Source organism: Anser brachyrhynchus (assembly GCF_964034855.1).
Source record: "Anser brachyrhynchus genome assembly, chromosome: 1".
NCBI classification, from domain to species: domain Eukaryota; kingdom Metazoa; phylum Chordata; class Aves; order Anseriformes; family Anatidae; genus Anser; species Anser brachyrhynchus.
Window position 1 is genome coordinate 151413384 of NC_137694.1, and position 21608 is coordinate 151434991.

At 36.1% G+C, this 21608-nt stretch overlaps 1 protein-coding gene and 1 long non-coding RNA gene across 2 annotated transcripts in view; one reads left to right on the plus strand and one right to left on the minus strand.

The window, feature by feature from the left end:
• Nucleotides 1-21608, plus strand: part of NALF1 (NALCN channel auxiliary factor 1) — a 518224-nt gene that overhangs the window by 470292 nt on the left and 26324 nt on the right. The window contains exon 6 of the mRNA XM_080577529.1: nucleotides 16580-16751. Within this exon, the coding sequence (XP_080433655.1) occupies nucleotides 16580-16751 (172 nt within the window). The remainder of the gene's footprint in view (nucleotides 1-16579; nucleotides 16752-21608) is intronic.
• On the minus strand, nucleotides 18939-21510 carry LOC308188474. The gene is made up of 3 exons (XR_013945517.1): nucleotides 21312-21510; nucleotides 21177-21241; nucleotides 18939-21060 (listed from the first exon to the last, which is right to left on the minus strand). It is a non-coding gene; the product is annotated as an uncharacterized lncRNA (long non-coding RNA).

Here is a 21608-nt window from a genome sequence, read left to right on the forward strand (position 1 = left end):
AGAGAAAGAGAAAGAGAAAGAGAAAGAGAAAGAGAAGAGAGAAAGAGAAAGAGAAAGAGAGAGAAAGAGAAGAGAAGAGAAGAGAAGAGAAAGAGAAAGAGAAAGAGAAAGAGAAAGAGAAAGAGAAAGAGAAAGAGAAAGAGAAAGAGAAAGAGAAAGAGAAGAGAAAGAGAAAGAGAAAGAGAAAGAGAAAGAGAAAGAGAAAGAGAAAGAGAAGAGAAAGAGAAAGAGAAAGAGAAAGAGAAAGAGAAAGAGAAAGAGAAAGAGAAAGAGAAAGAGAAAGAGAAAGAGAAAGAGAAAGAAAAAAAATACAGCTAACAGCATGGTATTTGGGAACTAATTTAGCATAAATAAGTCATTAAGAGGAAAAAAATGTAGACAGGAGATCTATGAAGTTTCCAAGTAGCTTGTTAGCATTCATGAGTGGATCTTCAGGAATTATCATGTCACACAGTTAGTTCACAGACTAGATGAAGGATTCTGTATGTCAATCAGCAGAACTGTAATCACCCCCAAAAAGAGATGTCTTAGGCTGGTTTCTGAGATTAACAAACTCTGAAGGAATGTAGAACTTTAAAGGCAAAGGAGCACAGAGGCTTAATGTATTATTTTTTAATTCTGCTAAAGAGAAGTTTTTAAGAAGACACACAGGCTTAACATTGTAAGGATTGTTATTAGAAAGGGTAAGATTCCCAGCATGAAGAAGAGCAGATATCCACAGGAAGAAAAAAGGCCAACAACAACAACAAACCACTTTGGCTCTGTGCTCTTTTCCTATATATATTGCACAAAATACCACTGTACACAGAGCAGGTTGACAGAGTAAAATGCCAGTACTCTTTCCAAGACGTCTTTGATATTCATAAAGATGGCATCTTCATTAAAAAAAAAAAAAAAAAAAACGAATAAACCTGTCAATATGAGAAGAAATACAGCTTCATAAAAGGATAATTAACTAGGTCACAGTGTAGCAAAGAAAGATCTGCAATTATTGTATTGAGTGCATTTAGGAAAGATGCATTGTGACAGTCATAGCAGACATAACAGGGCTTGATTAAGGAACAAAAATCATCACAAAATGACAGTGAAAACTTAAAAATAGAAATATGTTCAAAAGTTTTAATGTATCTAAACTTCCAAACAGAGACTTAAATGTCAAAAATAACAAGTGGCCTAATTTTAACTAAAGAGATGTTAATGCCTCTGGTGAAAAAAAGAAAAAAAAAAAAGAAAAAAAAAAAGTCTGTAGCTATTAAATCGTTTTGATTAACTTTTTGATGTTTTTATGCATTCTTTTCTTCTTCAGTCATTGCTGTGGAGATATCACACAGAAAACGTGCTCTGCACTTCTGGTGCTCTAGCTGCTCATAAGGCAGTGGTCACTAGTCACTTTAAATCTGCAAATGCACAAGCCTACACAAAAAAACATAAGACTACCTCCATTTCTCATTTCAACTTTTTTTTTTTTTCCTCCCAGCTTTTCACTTCGCAGGGATGGATCACAGGTCTTACTCAACTGAAAATTAAGTCAGTAAAGAAGACCTGGTCTGCCTTTACATAGGCACTAATATTGTCTGTACAAGGGTGGTAGCAGGAATGTGCACCTAGCTCAAAGTTGTGTGAAGTTCCAGCTATTTTAAAAATAGCCTGTATTTATGTTCACCTGTAGTCATCATGGAGAGAACTGAGGGAATTAGAGAACCTTGGTCTAAACTAAGGGCTTGCATTATAACAAAACTAATCAATTTTCCTTTGTAATTTATCCTTCAGGATTTTTTTTATTAAATATTTTAATTCTCCTTTTACAGTGTAATGTATGTAAACACATCTCTTCTTGCCTTTTTTCATTTTATTAAACAAATAAGCAAATTGGACTATGCATTTCCAATGCTTTTATATGGTTTTCCCTGGCTTTGGAGAATATGTGTGTCTGGTGCATAGTCAACAAGGCTTAGAAGCTAACAAAGCTTTCTGAACCTGTTGTGTGCTTCAGGGCAAACACCAGTGAAAATGACACATGATGTACTCACTCTGCTTATGAGATGAAATTAGAAGTAATTCCCTAAAAGGCCATTGTCCACAGGACAACAGTCTATCCCATACTGGACTCTATCAGTAAGTCATTCAATCCACAGAGTCTTCTTTCCAAAGTAGCTAGCAACAGATCCTGCATAGGAAGAAGCCAGAAAATTCAGAATAAGAAACAGCACAGATGTTTCCTAATCTTTAAATCTGAAAGATTTTCTTAAAGAGTTTGTTTATACTAATACTCTTTCTGTTAACACTAATGTTATATGTATACACCTGTATTTTAAGTATCTAGTGCAGTATTTCTCCTAAAGTATAAATGCCTTTATATATATTCAAAAGTGAAAAATGTCTACAATGTCTTCAAAACCAGTCCACATATACAAAGTATCTACTGTGGGCACAGGTTTACTTTCTGAAGGACAACAAAAATCTTTTTTGCTCTATTACATATACAAGGGAAAATATGGACTTACTTTAGAAAGACCACTCTTTGAATTTTACTTTCTTTTTCTCACGAAAATGTTGTAATGAGTGTTAAACTAAGCATTACCCGTCGTCATTCTAGTACATATAACAAAGATAAGAAAATCATCCATCATCACACTCATAATTTCATAGATCCTGCCACTGAAGTTTTCCCGCCCCTCGGAAGTTTCATTAACTTATCTTTCAGTCTTTCTTCAGAGGTTCCAGTCATGAGACTCCTGTTTGATTTTATTTTATTTTTTTCCAATTTTATGCTTCTATTTTGAGGTGGGATTGCTTGTTTCTGGGTAGTCTATTCCAGTTGAGTGTGTAGCATTGGCTATGCAGAAGACTCTGTTTCTATGTCATTTCCCAACATTTGTGCATCCATCTGTTGTCTTTTTCAGATATAACCATAAAGAAATCAAAGGACAGCAACACTCCCTTCCCCCCCTCCTTTTTTTTTTTTCCTGGGAAATCATTTATTGGATGTAAAATCCCTCTTGGTGTATATAAGTAGTTCAACTGTTTTTGAAAGGTTTATTTCTTTAAATTCTTCAGCACCAAATTTCACTCTCCATTCAGCAAATTTTCAGCTCAGACAAAGTTCTGAATGTCCTTCTTTTTCACTTGATTAACTCTTTTTTATCTTTCTGCACACTTGATACCTTATTGTCTAGCCCTGTTTCTAATTTATTAATACATTACTAAAAAAAACATATATGAAAACATGACTCCCTGCTTTTAACCTTTTGTACTGATGAAATTTGATTCTTTTTTTCCTCTCCTTCTTTCCCCTTACTCAGTTTGTATATGTGACTGTATAGTTCTCTCAAGCAATAATAATCTGTTTACTACCTACCTTTTTTATAGACCTTGTTAACAGATTTTTGAAGGGCTAAATAAATTGTCACCAGGATCACATTTTCATTTTTATACTCAGGAATAATTTGGATTCATTAGAGAGAGAATTCACCTTTGCAGAAATCGGTCAGATTAGACTTTCTCATATGACTACTTTCAGTTTGTTTTATTATTCCACTTTTAATTATTGCCATAACCAATTTATTAGCTTTTAAATATGTCTGTAGCTTACTTGACAGAGAGCCTCTAGATGACTCAGGGAATCATTCTGAAATATAAGCTAGAATATTTTCTACTCTCAAATCATCTAATGTATTATGCATTATTACAATCTATGACAGACTGTATAACTTTGACTATTTCTGGTGTTTAAATCTTAAACTCTATGTTAATATTCCAACATTATCTTTTATTTGCTGAATAAACTGTAGCAAAAACAAATGAAAATAAATGTGAAGGGCAAATCTCTACATCTCATTTTTTCCCTGATATTAGTGACCTATGCAAATTGTTAGATGTGTCAGCAGATAGTTGCAGATAGACTTGACCCCATGTAGCATATAAAATCATCTAAGAAAAACCGCAATGAAGTAAATATTTGAAAATCTGGGAAGAAACAACACCTTCGATCAAAGACGAAAAGTTCCCTTTAAAACAGCTTGCCGAAATATCAGTGTTGCATAAGTCTGGCAAACCTTTATGAAAAGAAAAAGGGTACAAACAAGCTATTGTGATGGCAAAGTTAAATAAATACAATGCCGTAAAAGTAATCTGATAGTGATTTAGTGCATAAATTACAAGCTCATCTTGTTTCAGTTGCGTTTAACACTTCTGCAATATCACTGGGGAAGAGAGAGTATCTTTTTGGTTGTCATTATTGCATAATAATCAGCAAAGGAATATAAATGAAATGTGAAAAACAGTCGGTCCAAAATCCTATGATTCTCCCTGAGATGACACTATATTTAACAGAATATCTCTGCAGGCATGTTTTAGTTATAATGAAATGAAATTGATATTGTTGTCTAATGTATTAGTATAAGAAGAATATATAATATAGTATAACAACAGTATAAAAGTTTAGACAAAACATTTGAAATTGAGATAGCATCATATAATCAAACGAGATCATATAGAAGGAACTTTGTAGAAAGGACCGCACATTAAAATGTAGTGTTGTATTCAGTTTCCCACAATGATATTACATTGAACAGTGAAAGCATTTTGATATTTCAGATAAAAATGTATGTTTTAGATTACTAAAGATTATGGGAATCTGGCAGAGGAAAAACAAGGGGTAGGGCTACTTCTCTTAATGGAGACAGCAGATAGTACAGCCACTCACAGGCTAGTGTCACGCTCATCATGCAACTGGATAAGTATATTTTTGTGGGCTGAAAATGATACCTAGTGTGATCTGTCTTGTAATATTCACCTCAGTTATCCCTATGAGACTGAAATAAACCAAAAACTTTTTCCCTGGATTAAGTATACAGAATTAATACCAGTATTAGACAGGCCCTTTGAAGATAAAAAGTGTCATATACATTGTATATACTATTAAAATCAGCTATTTCTTTTGCAGAAGCCTAGGCTAACACTGAAATATGGCCCCTTTTCAGAAGGAATCACAGAGAAATTCCTGGGTCTTCTCTGGAATTACAGCGTTTGGAGAAATTAGACCTATTTTCTTTTCTTTCCAAGGTCTGCCAAGTCCCCATATGTGAGAACATGTTAGTCCACTGATAACATTTAAACAGATTGGGAAAAGTAAACATTTGCATTTCTGAAATGCAACAGAAGAAAAAGGAAGGGAAGAAAAAAGGAAGGAAGCATATAGGAAGTGAATAGAACTGTGTATTGTTCGCATCTTGTCCACTTGAGTGAGGCAAACATACTCTACATAAGCAAAATAGATGTTTTCTATTCTACTTTCCAGAAGTAGAATTTCTCAAGCACTATTAACACTAGAAATGCTTGGTTGATTATCTAAGCATCTAGACTTCCTTTTTTTTTTTTTTTTTTTCTATTTAAAATCTAATACGTCTTTTATATGTTCCAAACTTGCAATGAATCTTTACCTCTTTAAGCCAATTAATCTTGATTCTTGGTCAGTTAGAAGAAACGAATATAAAGATGGGATATTGAATAGTGATTCCTCTGAAGACAAGATAGATCTATGACTTCTACCTGATTTTGTGTACCAGACCAGCCAGTCATGTCTGATGCAGAATGGAAGAGGGGATCCATCAGGACAGTATGAGATAGGTACCACTTTGAGAAAGCCTTAGTCTTAGATCATGAGATTTGAGACTTGGTAGTAGAAGATCAGCCTTAAGAGCTTTGGAATGATGGGATTAGTTTACATTCATCAGCTACTGCTAGTGATGGCCTTGAAGAGCCCATAGTAAAGAACCCCTGCAGTGCTTATTGTGCTCTCACAGAAAATATGATTTATCAACTGCATGATGTGCATGATCAAAAGCTGATGTCAGGGATCTGACTAAAATGTCTTCACCTCCCTCCCATAGATATCCCCCAATATATGCCCCCTCCCACGTAAGGTTCAGCTACCTGGGTTAAAGTCAGTTTTTGATGCATCTGTGTGACTTCAAATTAGAGATGTGTAAGCAAAAAAGGAGAACCTGCCATCAACTGCTTTTAGGCTCAGATACTCACCCTGTTTGGATGTCTCACATTCAGGTCAGAACAACAGCATGTAAATCTGAAGGCTTTATGACAAAATATATATTAAAAGCAAGGGAAAGATGTGTGAAAACTTGAGAACACTGAGAGTGGCAATAGTGCAGTGGCATCTCCAGATTAGTTCTTGGGTTCAAAAATAACACGAAAAAAGAGAAAAACCAACCTGTTTAGTCTCTAGGTAATTTGCAGAACAATAATGTTCTTATAATCAGTTTTAAATAAACATTTAAATAAACTTATGTAGGCGATTTAGACAGAATTCTGTCTGCATGATCAGGATGAAAATTCAGCACCAAAGCTGAATAAGTCTTATGCCTAAAAAGGGTATAGTTCTAAATGGAAAGAAGATTCAAGGCATAAGAAGCTATTTCTCTGCATATGAGAATTTAACAACTCCCCTCATCTGCCAGAAATATTTAGCAGCTATTGCAAGTTGGTTAGAGGTCCTCTGGGCCCATAAGGGTTGTCTCTTCTGAACAACACTAGATATTTGTGGGCAGAAAAAGTCAAGCTTTTAATTTGAGGAAGCAAGGGATATGAAAAGAGAGATTATCTTGGCCTCTTGCATACACTGCTAGCCAGCAGTATCAATCTTCTGAATAACATCGTGTTGAGCTGATTAATACAGAGTATCATCACCTTAATAATGGTGGAGAGCACAGCTGAAGACAAAGACTTTTCACCTTGACAAGTTATTTTGTCCATGAATATTTGAATATAACGTTAAAACAGGCCCCTTCCCATTGCAAACTGACTTGAAGTCAGTGGACCTAAGATCTTCCAGAGGAGCTGATCAGACACTTTAAGGATTAATCATTTGTTTTATTATAATTGCATCTCCTGGTTTGTACATTTTAATATATTATCTGTGTGGATGACTATTAAGCTCTCAAAATCAAAGACTAGTACCCCCTTTTTATTTATTTATTTATTTTTTACTAGGCTACTTGTATCTATAATGAGTTAGTTAATCTCCAGTTTCCTCACCCAAAGGGATATTTATGATCTTCCAAATAAAGTTTATTTGCAATATTAAGTAAAAGCTAAGAGTGAATGCTAATACAGATGATGAGTCAAGGTTTGAGGATATTATAGAAAAGGGAAGTTAAGCATTATGATGAACCCATTTGATTGGATGGCTAACCATCAGAAAGATAGGGCTGGCAGATCTGGGTTTTGCACAATATCTATAACTTGCAGAACCTTAATTTATTTTGTCAGATTTCCCCTATATCTGTGTCTAACTTCTCTTAAAGATTACAAAAGTGATGGGGAGGCACTGATGCCATCTCCTCTGTAGTAATTTCTCCACAATGAAAGCAACATATCTGTACTAGTAGCTGGCATATCCACATTTCTCTTGTTGTCTTTTCCAATATAAACAATGAAGATATGAGTAAAGCAGCTTGTCATTCCTCTCATTTGTGTTCAGTTAAAAGAAATCTTGTTATGTAGTATACAAATTTAAGCTGAGATCAAAAGTGTTCTGGCAAATAAATTTCAACCTTGGTTTACCTGTCCTCTATCTTCAAGTAAAATAGTATGCGTGTCTTTCAAATTATATTATTCATATGAGATTCATATGAAATTTTAATATCCTAGTAAAATAGGAAAGAAACAAGTTTAGCCATTTAATTTACCATCATTCTGAAACACTAAAAGGTTTTGTCTCTTAATATAATACTTTTCATTCACTGGCATTACGATCTTCTAGACGGACGTTATTATATTTATCTTATGATATTCCAAACATGCAGATACAGAAGGCATTAATTACAATAAAACATAAATAAGAACAAAGGTCAAAATACCCACCAGACAGCTGTGTTTGTTCCCAAATTACTGTAAATTTCAGGCATAAGTTTCCATAATATGAAACAGACATTCTCATTTCCTACTGCAGTGTTTTAACACAAGGAATTAAAAAAATGCACATAGAATGGAATAGCTGGAAAATATAATGTCTGTTCTACAGGAAGCTCAGATTGTTAATCTATTTTCATTCAGGATCAGATAAAAAGAAAGCAAAAAAATAAAAATATACACATATTATGTGTGTGTGCTTGTGTGTATTTACAAACCAACTATTCCACAAAGCAGAACAGTTTTGCGTCAATACTAATGTAATGAAATACAAAAGAGCATGATCTGTATTTAGACAAATGTTTAATGAACAATGATGAACAATGCTTGTCTGTATAAGCAGAATGACAATAGTTTCTGTAGAAAGAAGTGTTTGAACCTTACTGAAAATTAATATTACACCAGTCAAAATTGTTTGATTTGATAATGTTGCAATAAAGTTAAAATGATAACCTTTTTTACATTGTTATTTTTGTCCATTGAAACTATTCAGGAATTATTATATAGTATATCAAGTATCATTATCCTACTCTCAACCATCCACATATTCCAAAACCTCTGTTTTGTTATATGCTTTCAAGTAATATTTAATCACCTGACTGTACCACTGACTCTCATTGGTGAAACCATCCTGCAAGGTTTGGTCTTCATCTTGTTATCACATCAGCTCATTATTTCTGCACTACTTGTGTGCTTAGCCAGTCCTATTCAGAGTAGAACTGAGAATGAATGTTGGTAGAAAAGAAATGTCACCAGCAGTCCCACAGCTCTCATAGGCAGAAGGCTATCCATAGCACACATAGAAAACGTGGTTTTCATGAAGTCAGACAGCCCTTACTGCTCAAAATTGACAGAATTCCTGGGAGAGCCCACATTCGTAACACTACCCATGTCAGATTTAATCAGATCTTGTACCAGTTAGCCATCTGTATTTTGGTTGTTTAGTCTGTAAAATGCACACATAAACTATCTAAAAGACATCTCTGTAAAACATGACATCTCAAGTCCTGATGCACAAAGCAGGCTCTGAGATTGACCCATGTGTTTCTTAAAGAAGAGGCACTGTCACTCAAACTAACACATAATACCCTGGTGATGCAAACGTAAAAAGCTTTTCAGAGACTGTACTGAACAGACAGTGGATTAGTCGGTAGGTGACAGTAGCTATTACTTCCCTGATGTACAGCATGCATAAGATTTAAAGCGAAATTTACAGCAAAAGCTTCATTGCAAAAAGAAATGTGTGCGCTCTTATGAGGTTTCTCATTGTTGTCATGAAATCCACAGTTATGTTAAGATCTAATCACCTTATTTCCTGTATAATCTTTGATATATTCATCTTTGTTTGGCCAATTTTTGGGATGTGTTCTGAGTGGACAAGCAGATGTCTTTATTTGGGCAAGTAAATTCTTAGAAGGTTTTCCAGACTACTACTAACCACTGATTATTTTTCACTACTTAAGACTACTACTAACAAATATTATTTTTAAATTTAAAAAAAAATTTCATAGAAAGATTGAGATGGAAACTAGAAAAGACAACATTATCAACTGTGGTAAAGTCACAGAATAGACAAAAATTCACTGAGTTAAAATAAAAAAAAATAATAATAATTAGAAAAAAAGGGGGGGGGGGATTTAAGCATATAACCTAACTTGAAATGCACATATAATGCTTCTAAATAGTTCATACTTTCATAGCGCTGTGAATTAGGCAGATATTTAGAGATTCGGCATGCAAAGAAGGTATCACCCATTGCATATAGGCAACATGTTGCATATGAAAATCTTTAAGATTAGTTTTGACTGCAGAAAATCATATGCTGTGGTTGTTTTACCCAACTGGGTAGCTGAGCTCCACCACATTCTCTTGCTCCCCCTCCTCAAAGGGAAAGGGGGGAAATACAATGAAAAGGGCTCAGGGGTTGAGATAAGGACAGGGAGACCACTCAACAATTATTGCGACAGGCAAAACAGACTCTGCGTAGGGCAATTAAATAAATTTATTACCGATTACTAACAAGCTAGAGAAGTGAGAAACAATGAAAACAAACTAAAACCACCTTACCCCCATCCACCCTCTTCCACCTCCTCCCCCAGAGTGGAGCAGGTGAATGGGTGAATGGTGGTTGCAGTCAGCCTACAGCACTTCACCACCGCCGCTCCTTCATGGTCGCTCTCTTCCCTTGCTCCAGCGCGGGGTCCCTCACACAGGACACAGTCCTTCCTGAAATGACCCTGCATGGGCTTCCCACAGGCATCAGCTTTTCAACAACTGCTCCACATATGGGTCCGTACCACGGGGTCCATCCCTCAGGAGTACACTGCTCCAACCTGGGTCCCCCATGGGTAGCAGCTCCTGCCACGTCACCTGCTCCTGCGTGGGCTCCTCTCTGTGGGCTACAGCTCTGGCCCAGAGTCTGCTCCAGTGGGGGTTCTCCACAGGCAGTAACCTTTCAGGTCAGACCCACCAGCTCCACTGTGGGCTCCTCCACAGGCTGCAGTGTGGAGATCTGCTCTGCCTTGAGACCCATGGGCTGCAGGGGGACAGCCTGCTCCACCAGGGGCCTCTCCACAGGCTGCAGGGGAATTTCTGCTCTGGCGCCTTAAGCACTTCCTCCCCCTCCTTCCTCACTGACCTTGGGGTCTGCAGGGCTGTTCCTCACTCCTCACTCTCCCAGCTGCTGTTGTGCCACAGCTTTTTGTCCCTTTCCTTAAATCTGCTCTCACAGAGGTGCAAAAAACATCGCTTATTGGCTTGGACAACAGTGGGTCCATTTGGAGCCAGCTGAAACTGCCCATTATCTAACATGAGGCAGCTTCTGGATTCTTCTCACAGAGGCCACCCCTGCAGCCCCCTGCTACTAAAACCTTGACACGTAAACCCACTACATATGCTAAAATTGAGGCTGATGTGGAGAGAAAAAGGGATTTTTCTCAGCACACTGCTTATTCACTGGTGTTGTCAATGAGTCAGCCTGGGCTGGGGACTAATGGGGTGAAAGAGAAAGTGTCTTTCTTGGTTCAGTTCTGCTGAAAAACCTCAAGTTACTTAGTAAGTTATTGCATGGATGTTCTTGAAAAAATCAATTGATTTGTCAGTCTCAGCCTGAGGTACACCTCAGTGTACATAAAGACTACAGAATTTAGCCCAAAATACTCACGAGCTTTGGTAGTAGTTGACCTGGACTGGTATCACGCTCTCTTAAGGCAATATTGTAAATTTCTTTATCTCAGTAAGGTACAATTGCCTGATGTGTTTGAAAATGGCAATGAACAGAATGCCTATGAAGTTCATGAAGGGCCTTTTCCTTTTAAACTGGTATGCGAAATTATTAAGTTGTTCTGTGTTTGAAGACTTCATTTTCCTACTGAGGAATAAATATGGTAGCAAAACATCAATGCAAAGCAGTTAAACTGTATTAAATTCATAGAATTTACTATTGTGAGAGACAGTTTCTGTTGTGACTTCTCTCTTCCTACTTTCTTTCCCTCCCACCATCCTCCACACATACACACTAGGAGCTCTTTGATGATATCTACATTCCTTTTTGTATTATTGTTTTGACAATCTAGCCAGTAACATCAAATTTTTGTTCAGTAATATTTTTTTAAAGTAATTTTCATGGAGAATAGCTAAATAGACATTTCATGGAAATCTCACACTGTTCATTTAGGACTGTACTGGTAACAGCAGTCAGGAACGAGGGGGGAAGGGGCAGAAGAGAGCTGAATTCATCTCCTGCAAAGTGAGAAGAATTGTCAGCCACAGAGAATGAAACTGTTTGAGCTTTTCTATTCTCCTTTGCTGATACCTCTCATGCAGTGTGACTCAGATATTTCAGTCTATATACTCAATCTGTTTGGACAGAAATTTGGTTATTTAGAATGTGCATGTATACATGAGTGAGAATGAAAGGGAGAGAGAGAGAGACTGTGAGCGTATATGAATAGCAAATACACTGTTATCTCCCCATAATTTTTGCATTCTTGGTAAATCATAATCACATGATTAAAATTAATTTTGCCTGGTTGTGCAGCTAGTATAATGACTGGGGTATGATCAACCAGCATAGTGCTCTACCTAGCTATACTGCACACTCGGGATGGCAGCTGTTGGCTCCTCTGTAGGCAAATAATTCCGACAGTTTACCTAAAAGTTCTGTCCAATGGCCTTTCAAGACCAGAAAGAATTACTCCAAGGCACAGTCTACCCCCATATATGATAAGAGACACAAAATATCTGGACTGCTATTCTCCTTGCAGAGACAAAAATAACTGTGTTCTTCCTGATGTCCTGAGAGAAAAAGCACATGCTGTGCTCTTTTAGAATCTCAAAATTCCCCACAAACAATTTTGCCTTCTTCCTCTTAACCCTAAATCCATTTATTATCTGTAATGATTTGACAAGCAAATGCATTGTACTGTCTGTTTATTTGTGAAGTGCTAATTCCTTGTCTTGCTAAAACTGGTTATTTGTGATGGGTGGTTGGTATTTTTTCTGTTTCCAGACTTTGGCTTGACATCTGTAAAGTAGAAATAAAATGAATGTCAAATAGTGAATTAGTCTGCCTAATTAATAATTAATAGTATATATTTTTATCATGTTATTATTCACTACTTAAAATTTAAAAGATTTTAAAAGATTTAAAAAAGATTAAAAGATTTTGGTTATGATCTTTCTGGGTAGGCATCCATGCATATGAATACAGGTACATAAAGCCAGTGAACTTTTGTGAACTCATGAACTTTGTGAACTTTTGTGAACAGTGAATTCGTGCACTTTTCCAAAAGTGTAATTTTCAGTATTTGCCTATAGAAAAAAAAAAAAAAAAAAAAAAAAAAAAGTTGGGTTTATTTAGGTGGGAAAAATTACCATTAAACCCTCCTGAAATTTTGTAGTTATATTTTTGTATATGAAAGATGACCTAATTATTCTGTCATACTATCTTTTTTTTTGCATTATGTCTTGTCTAATAGCCAGGACTGTACCTCTATCAAATATAGAGTTCTGTTAATAGTAAAAAAGAATACATATTTAGATTTATGCAGTTATTTAATGTGTATGTGGTTGCCCTGATGTTCAATAATCCAATTTATCTGAGTACTTTCCCTTTATTTTCTTTTCCTTGCTAAAAAAGAATAATAACAAAAAAAACCATTATTTTTTCTGTCCTTTGAGATCAGTCTGACAGATTTCCATTAGCAACTATAATTTTTTGAAGGTTTTCAAAATAGCTGAAAATACAAGCCCATCTCAAATATTATTCTGTTATATGCTTGCAACATATATACAAGATCATAAGATGTAGCCAAAATTACAAATTTAAGAAATACAAAAGCTATGTAGTGTATTATTTTTCTGTTTGTTTATAGTGCCTTGTCTTGAATTCACAAAATATCTAGTAATAAAAATTATGCTTTTATCTTCTGCAGTTCTGATTTTGTGTGAAAATTGCTAAAGATTTTTTCTTGTTTCTTGTAAAAAAAAAAAAAGATAAATGAGTGTTCATATATTTTCTCTATAATTTGTATATCTTTCCCAATCTTCTAACTCAGTTTATTTCAGTTCTTGTTGGGAGTTTTTTTTTTTTTGTATGTTTTGTTTTTATTGAGGATATCATAAAGTGACCGTCCCGTCTGTTGCTGCCACAACCCCTCTTTGACCCTTCAAATGTAATCCAAGACATATTTTATTGACTTGAATCTTCAGAATGTGCGGGTTTGGAAGGCCAATAATTTTGCTCCAGAAAACTTAATATGAAGTCTGGAGGACTTTCTCTGCCTCTGGCTATTTGATGCATGGTCTTCTCTCCTCCCCACCCTTCCATCTTTTCTCTCTTCAGTGAAAGACAATAAAAGTGCAGATAGCAAAATGAAAGAAGAAGACTGAATATGGCATCATAATATCAATCAGAATCAAAATCAATGCATATCATCTTGAAGTAGAAAATAGAAAATATATGGGAGATAAAGGAAAATAGTGCATAAAAATGTGCATTTATGAACTTGGCTCCTAGTTTTGCTACATTTTCTTGTTCAGAACAAGTCCTGACAACTATAATTTGAAATACAGTATTTTTAAGCTTTTGACTTTAGAAAGAAAAAATAAAAAAAAAATAGGTCTTGGAAGCTTAGTAACAAGACACTTCTTTCATTGGTGAACATTTTCCGGGACTTTATAAGGCAGACCAGCCTTTTCCTGTATGACCACACATATACACACACACACACACACATCTCTCAGTGCTTAGATATGACCATTTTTGTGTGATAAGTGGTTTCTAACAGGCTACAAGAGATGTTATAATTCAAGATTTTGTGGTTGCTTTTTTTTTTTTAACTTACTTAGATTTGGTGCAATAGCACCTTAAAAAGGAAGTCTGTATTTTGAAAGAGATTATGCCAACTCAGAAAGACAAAAGTTTTATTGTCCCTATGTCCTCAAATAAGATCTTCTGTGTCTTTTGTCAATGACCCAAAATTTGCTGAAGTAATTTTAAAGACTTCCATGTGCCAGTTAAGCTATATTATAGAGTCATACTCCTGAAATAAGTTATTTATCTGTCTCAGCATGCCATAAAGTATGTAAGAGAGAAAGAGAATATTTTGTTAATGCTTGAGTTGAGGATGTATTGTTTACTAGGTTGCTAGGTTGCAAGTGTGAAGTATTGACATGGGAAAAAAAAGCAGGAATATTTAATATTTTAATAAAAAAATCTTTTCTTCATTAAATATGTTTCATAAAACAGCTTATTATCTATGTTAGGTAGATTCAAAATAGACAGTTCTAAACTGTTAGAGATCAGGAAGGAACATCTGTGAATATTTATCTCTTATCTGTTATCCAAGCCAGAGTTCCTGTCTCCAACCAATAGATATTGCTCAATTAGTAATTAAATATTAAAAAAAAAAAAAGAAAGAAAAAGAAAAGAAACAAACAAAAAACACTATTTTATTTTATTCAATCAATATAGCAATTGAAGCGTTAAAAGCGTGGGGAGAGATATAGTCAATACTGGGAAAACCACTTGCTGTTTAGAATTGAGTTTATTTAAGAACAATAAATACACACACCATTTAATTCTCCTTCTCATTAATCATTTATTGTGGATAAGAACCCTCTGTAAGCAATTAAAATTTAATTTGTAATGAAAAAATCTTGTTCTACAGAGTGCAGTAGGCAAAAGCTACTATAAAGAGATAATCATAAACCATAGATTAGTGATAAAGGCTTTACTTTATCGCCTAGCAACCTTACCCACACCTGCCACCACTGCAAACAAGTAAGATAAAAGTTTTGTGATTCTGGGACTACTACATTCAAATTACTTATACACATTAAACCACTACTGACACTAGTAAAAATTGGAATGGACGAGAGGAAACGTGCTGAAACCTACCCAAACCCTCTGCTAGATTGATCCTTTTTGCTCTTTTCAGATGTCAGTTTTTGAATTTAAATTTTTGGTGCTTGAAGACTTAATCTAAGGGTTTTTTGTTTGTTTTTTTTTCTTTGTTTTGTTTTTGTTTGTTTGTTTGTTTTGTTTTGTTTTTTTCTTATGAACAGGTATAGAAAGAAGGAAAATAACCAGCTACCTTTATGTTTTATTTGAGCCCATGATAAAGCTGTTAGTAAGCTTTTTGGATATTTGGAATGAATACAGAAAGTAAATTTTAATTATATAACAGCCTAGATAGCAACTATATAACCAATAAATAATGCACTTCGAAAAAAAAAAAAAAAGATAATTAGAAAATAAAAGAATGGGAAACTGACAAACTTCTCTAGTACTCAGTCATACAGGTGTTTCACCAGCTCCATAAGCTTCTATCCAATCTGTTTTTATATGATCAGTTGTGAAGCTTTTTCTGTGTCAAAAAGTTTGTTTAATTCTTCTGACTAATATCATTGCTTAAAGACACAAGAAACTAAAATCAACATGTTTAATTTGCTTTTATATATAAATACCAATAGTAATAATAGTGGTAATCACTACAACCATGCAGCCATGGCTACACAGCTTCAGGTGACAACATCTTTATTGTGTTTCTCTTTGCTCCCAGAAGTAGACATTGGACCTCACTGTTACAGATTTATCTCCTAGTCTACAGCTGTTCGTGTTCATGAACTGTAATGTGTGTTTCCATGCTGTAGACTGGATAGGGTTTTATTTGAAGGGAAGCAGCACCATCTATTGCAACCTGAAAGCTTAGCATCAGACAATATAAAGAATAGAGCTGGCTTGAGGCCAATATGAAACTGTTTATTGCATTTGTTTTTGTAAGGTTTTCCCAAAACAGTCCCAAATGAGGTTCAGATGATGGTTTGTATATGGTAAAGTATAGGGACAGGAGTGTGCTGCATGTTTATGTAATAAAAATATGCATCTAAGAGAGGTACTTGTTTACACACTGATAAAATACTGTCGTTAGCCTAGTCCTGAGTGACTGTTGCTTTTAAATGACTTGGCTGAAGTTTTCATTTTTGTAGTGGGAGGATAGTCAAATGTTAAGAGTGTGTTTTACCCAAATGAGAGTCTTAAAATTTGCTTTCAGAAGCAGTATTAATGTGGGTGTACAGTATGTTCTTCTAATAATGACAGTGCTATTGTCATCCATCTATACTTCTCGTTCTTCTCTTTTTCCAGACTGTCTACAAAGCCTGGCTCTGTTCCCAGTATTTTGAAGTCACACAGTTTCACTGCAGCAACAGAATTCCTTGCAAGCAATACTGTTTGGAGGTCCAGACGAGGTGTCCCTTTATATTACCAGATAATGATGATGTCATCTATGGAGGACTATCGAGTTTCATCTGTACAGGTATAGTATACAAAAAATAATTTCACTTGTTTTCTTAGGTCTAACTGTGAAGAAGAATGTGAATATGTTTCCTCTATTAACTATGAGAGCCTGAAGGTATTCCTTATCACAAAGATTTCTCAGAGGTGTTAGGATTTGAGCCCAGATTTAGTATGCACATTTAAACTACAGCTTGCCACAGTCATTAATTTTACAAAACAAAATTACTAGGAGAATTTTTTTCTGGTTATTTTTTATGCTTTGTAATTTGGTGGAAGGTTTTTGTAGCTCTGTGTTGTGTAAAACTGAGAAAAACAGCTCTGTGATATCCAATATTCAGAGAGAGAGAGAGAGAGAGAGAGAGAGATGCAAAATCAATTTTTAGTATACTCAACTTTGTTGATCTATATTCTTATGTCAGATAAACAAAGAATCTGAGGTGTAACATTCAGAAGTGTGCAGCCACAGCAGTTCTTGGATAGCAAACCTTTAAGGAAAGGACTTTCACTAGTCAAGAATTGAAAGAATCAGATGTTTTGCTGTGAAGCACTGATTTTTTGGTCTCTTCTGGACTCTTTTAGATTCTGGAAGGATTTTTAATTTTAAAATATATCATTTATATAGATCTGTGCATTGGTTAATAAAATGGTTTAGTTCCTTTGACATTCCATTCTGTTTCAAACATTATCTCAGAATGGTCCATCCACAGAAGGCGTGTTAGGTAAGAAATATCTTTAGTATATCATAGGCACTTCAAATGTCATGTATTTATTTATTTATTTATTGTCAGGACTGACTGGGATTCATTGATACAAAATTTCACTTTATATCAATGTTACCTACATATTTCTGGTGCTTATAGTATCAACTGAGAACCTTGAAAATATTTAGGCACCCTATTACAAGTAAATCAGTCAAAAGGCATTTCAACAATTATATTATTTGACGGCTTTGTCTAAATACTTGCAATTAGACAGAATAAATCTTAAATTAGGGCTGCACTAGAAAGCTTGATATGCATTTTGGGGTATATTAGACGTAACATATCCAGCTAATCAAAAGAGGCGATTCTCCCTCTGTATTATCAGTGATGCAGCCTCACCTCATGCAGTTCTGAGCTCCACGAAATAAAAAGGTTGTTAAGGTTCTTCAAAGCATCCAGAGAAGGGCAACAAGTCTAGTAAAAGGACTGGAAGGCGTGTCATGTGAGGAGAGGCTGAGGACTCTTGGGTTGTCTAGTCTGGAGAAAAGGAGGCTGAGAGGCAGCCTCATTGTTCTCTGTGGCTTCCTGAGGAGAGGAAGTAGAAAGGGAGGTGCCAGTTTCTGCTCCTTGGGAGCCGATGACAGGACACGTGGGAACAGCACAAAGCTGAGCCAGGGGAGGTTCAGACTGGACATAGGAAAAATGTCTTTATTATGAGGGTGGGGTGGTCAAAACCTGGAACAGGCTTCCTAGGGAGCTGATTGATGCCCCATCCATGTCCGTGTTCAAGAGACATTTAGATAATGCCCTCGGTAATATGCTTTTACTTTTGGCCAGCCCTGAAGTTGTCAGGCAGTTGGACCTAATGATATTTTAAGGTTCCTTCCCACTGAACTATTCTGTTCTGTTCTGTTCTGTTATGTTCTACTCTACTCTACTCTACTCTATTCTCTTCAACTCTAATCTACTCTATTCTACTCCTACTCCTACTCCTACTCCTACTCCTACTCCTACTCCTACTCCTACTCCTACTCCTACTCCTACTCCTACTCCTACTTCTACTTCTACTCCTACTCCTACTCCTACTTCTACTTCTACTTCTAATTCATTATAAATGAGTTGCCCAAGTGAGCTAGTTAAAAATAGAGCAAATATAAAACCTCAAAAATGTTCTATGACACCTCAGAGGCAAGCATAGTATTTGTGGAAACTCTCTTCACTGTGTACCTTGTGTTTGGATTTAGGGAGATTCTGGTAGCAAGATGTTTACTATATTCCTTCTTGAAGATTAAGCCTAATGCACACAATCCAGCAATACCCATACATATGCAAGAGACAATGTAATGAAATGTAAGCTGAGTTACAATTTGGTAGTCATCAATAGGGTAATGGTGCTTAGCACTTCTCTTCAGTGCATTTCATAAATATTAACAGCCATCCAATATGCATACAGAGGAAGCAAATAAAAATTATTTTCCAGTTTAAATAGGACAATACAGCTGAGGTGAGAGACAAGACCTTTTTATTTACATCTTGTATACATATATATGTGTGTGCCCATGTATTTACACATGTGCACACTGGCACACATACACAAAGGAAAAGAACAAACAGTGAGCAAAGACATCATTATCATAGAAAATGTCTTCAGAAATATATATCCACTTCTTCGTTTTCCTAGTACATCTCCAAGTCCAAATTCATTCATAAAACACATAAAAAAGGTGACCTTGCAAAGATTGCTAACAGTCAATATTGCTGGGTTTGGAATGAAAAGCAGATTCAGGGAAGTATTAAACACATTTTACTGCAGATTTTAATAGTGTAGGTATCTATGCTTAAACTCTATGAACAAGCTCTCACTATAGTCAATGAAGGTCTGATGTATGTAATCAACAGAGCTGAGTTATTTAGTTCAGCCTAAGCAGGCATTTGCACCCAAGGAGTGCATGGAATGTCAAAGGAATCAAGGTAATATTGCAAGCATTTAAAATATAATTATGATATAATTATAAATATGATTCTCAAATCACAGTACACTAATACTTGGTTGGACTTTTTGTCCTCTCAAATCAGGTCCCTTAATATATCCATGGACTCATAAAAGTCAGCATGTTGACATTATATAGTTGTGTGCATGAAAAGATGATGATGAGATGTATGAAGATGCAATTCAAACTTTCTCTGGAATACATGCTCATTGGCACCCTCTTATTGATCAGCAGTTCAGTGTAAGGTCACATCTTTCCACTGAACAATGAGAAATTATACTAATATCTGCTATGGGACTAAGGAATTACATTTATTTGCAGCTTAACAAAAACAGAATTATTTCATGCAAAGTGCAGCCCATTCAACAGTAGAAAAAATACCTCAGAATAGTTTGTGGCTTGACAGCTAACTTGAACTCCTTCTGCAGAAAAGCAACCAAAAGTAGATCCCACATGTCTTGAGGGACATCTGCTGCTGCATTTTTTTGTGAGTTCCCTTCTGGCAGATGTTCTGGGAATTTCTCATTACTGGTTATGCTTTTCCTGGGATGGGTGAAACTCATTGGCAAAATAAATAAATAAATATGAGGGTCACGTTGAAAGTATTTCTATTTGGTATTTAGATGCTCCCTTCTTCCTGAGTTCACTGTGAAACTATTCAATTTTGAGCTCTGTTACAGGAAGCACAGCAGAAGCAAACTTTATATTCAGGGATTCCTCATGAACAGTATTTTGCCACAAACCCACATTCATTTAAATCAGGCTTGAATATCTCTGCTGCTCCCAACAGTGACGGTATCCCTCAGAGGGAAATGTTACAGATGCTTTTTCAAATTCTGTACTTTTTTTTTTTTTTTTCCAGAGAAATCTAACAGGAAGTGAATTTGGTTATGGCACTATGAGATATTTTTTCCCACATGAAATTAATACAGGACTTGCTGGCTAGTTAAGGGAAGCTCTTAATTATGAAATATTGTCTGGAGAAAGAAAGAGAGAAAGAAAAAAAAGAGGGAAAGAAAGAGAGGGAAAGAGGGAAAGAAAAGGGAAAGAGGAAAAGAGGGTAAATAGAGAGAAGGAGAGAGAGAGAAAGAGAGAGAGAAAAAGAACGAACGAAAGAACAAAAGAAAGAATGAAGGAAAGAACGAACGAACGAAAAAACAAAAGAAAGAGAGAAAGAGAGAAAGAAAAAGAGAAAGAACCCTCTGCTTATAGGATGATTTATCACTGAAAACACAAGAAAAAATTGTGGAGTCTGATATTATTTAATAATGTTTTATGATAATAATAAGGGCACAGAAATAATAATAAGGCCTTCTTTTCTCTCCTCCATGGTAACAGATTATTTCCTCTAACGTCCAGAAGAGATTCAGGTTAATGGAAAGACAAAGGTCTGATTTCTACAAAGCATTTCTATAAATCATGGAAAGCTAGTCACGGGAAAACGTGTGCTGGCGATGGCTGGCTTTATCTGATGTCGAATACAACGCCGAGGGTGATGTACATCTAAAGGTTACGCGCCGGAACCCGACCTCCGCCGGGTAGGAGGCAGGGGCTGCTTTCCGTGTCTGTGCGCTGCGGCGGCGAGCTGCCGTCTTCCCCTCCCGCCGCCGCGGCGAGCATTTTCGGGGAGCAGCACCTAGTGGAGGCGGGGAAACAAAGCGGCTCTTGGCAAATCCGAGCGTATCTGTTTGAAAGCAATAAATGTCAGGCCGGCTCGACAAAAATAGCAAGAAAGTAGGACAGAGAACTCACGTATGTTGTTTGCTTGCTCGTTTGTTTGTTTTCTTTCTGGACAGGGTATTTCTTGATGTTGAAAGCTGTAAAAAAAATAATAATAAAAGTGCACTGGAGAATGTGAAAAGAAAAATAGCAGAGGTTTTATCTTACCTTGGAAGGTCCATGTGACGAGAAAACAACATAGGACTGGTGATTTGTCCTGAAGAAATTTGACAGGATAGAAGGAAGGGTGGAAGTGAAGGAAGGGTGGAAAGGTGGAAGGGTGGAAGGAAGGGTGGAAGGAAGGGTGGAAGGGTGGAAGGGTGGAAGGGTGGAAGGAAGGGTAGAAGGGAGGAAGGGAGGAAGGGAGGGAGGGAGGGAGGGAGGGAGGGAGGGAGGGAGGGAGGGAGGGAGGGAGGGAGGGAGGGAGGAGAAAACGGGAAGGGGAAGGGGAATGGGAAAGGGAAT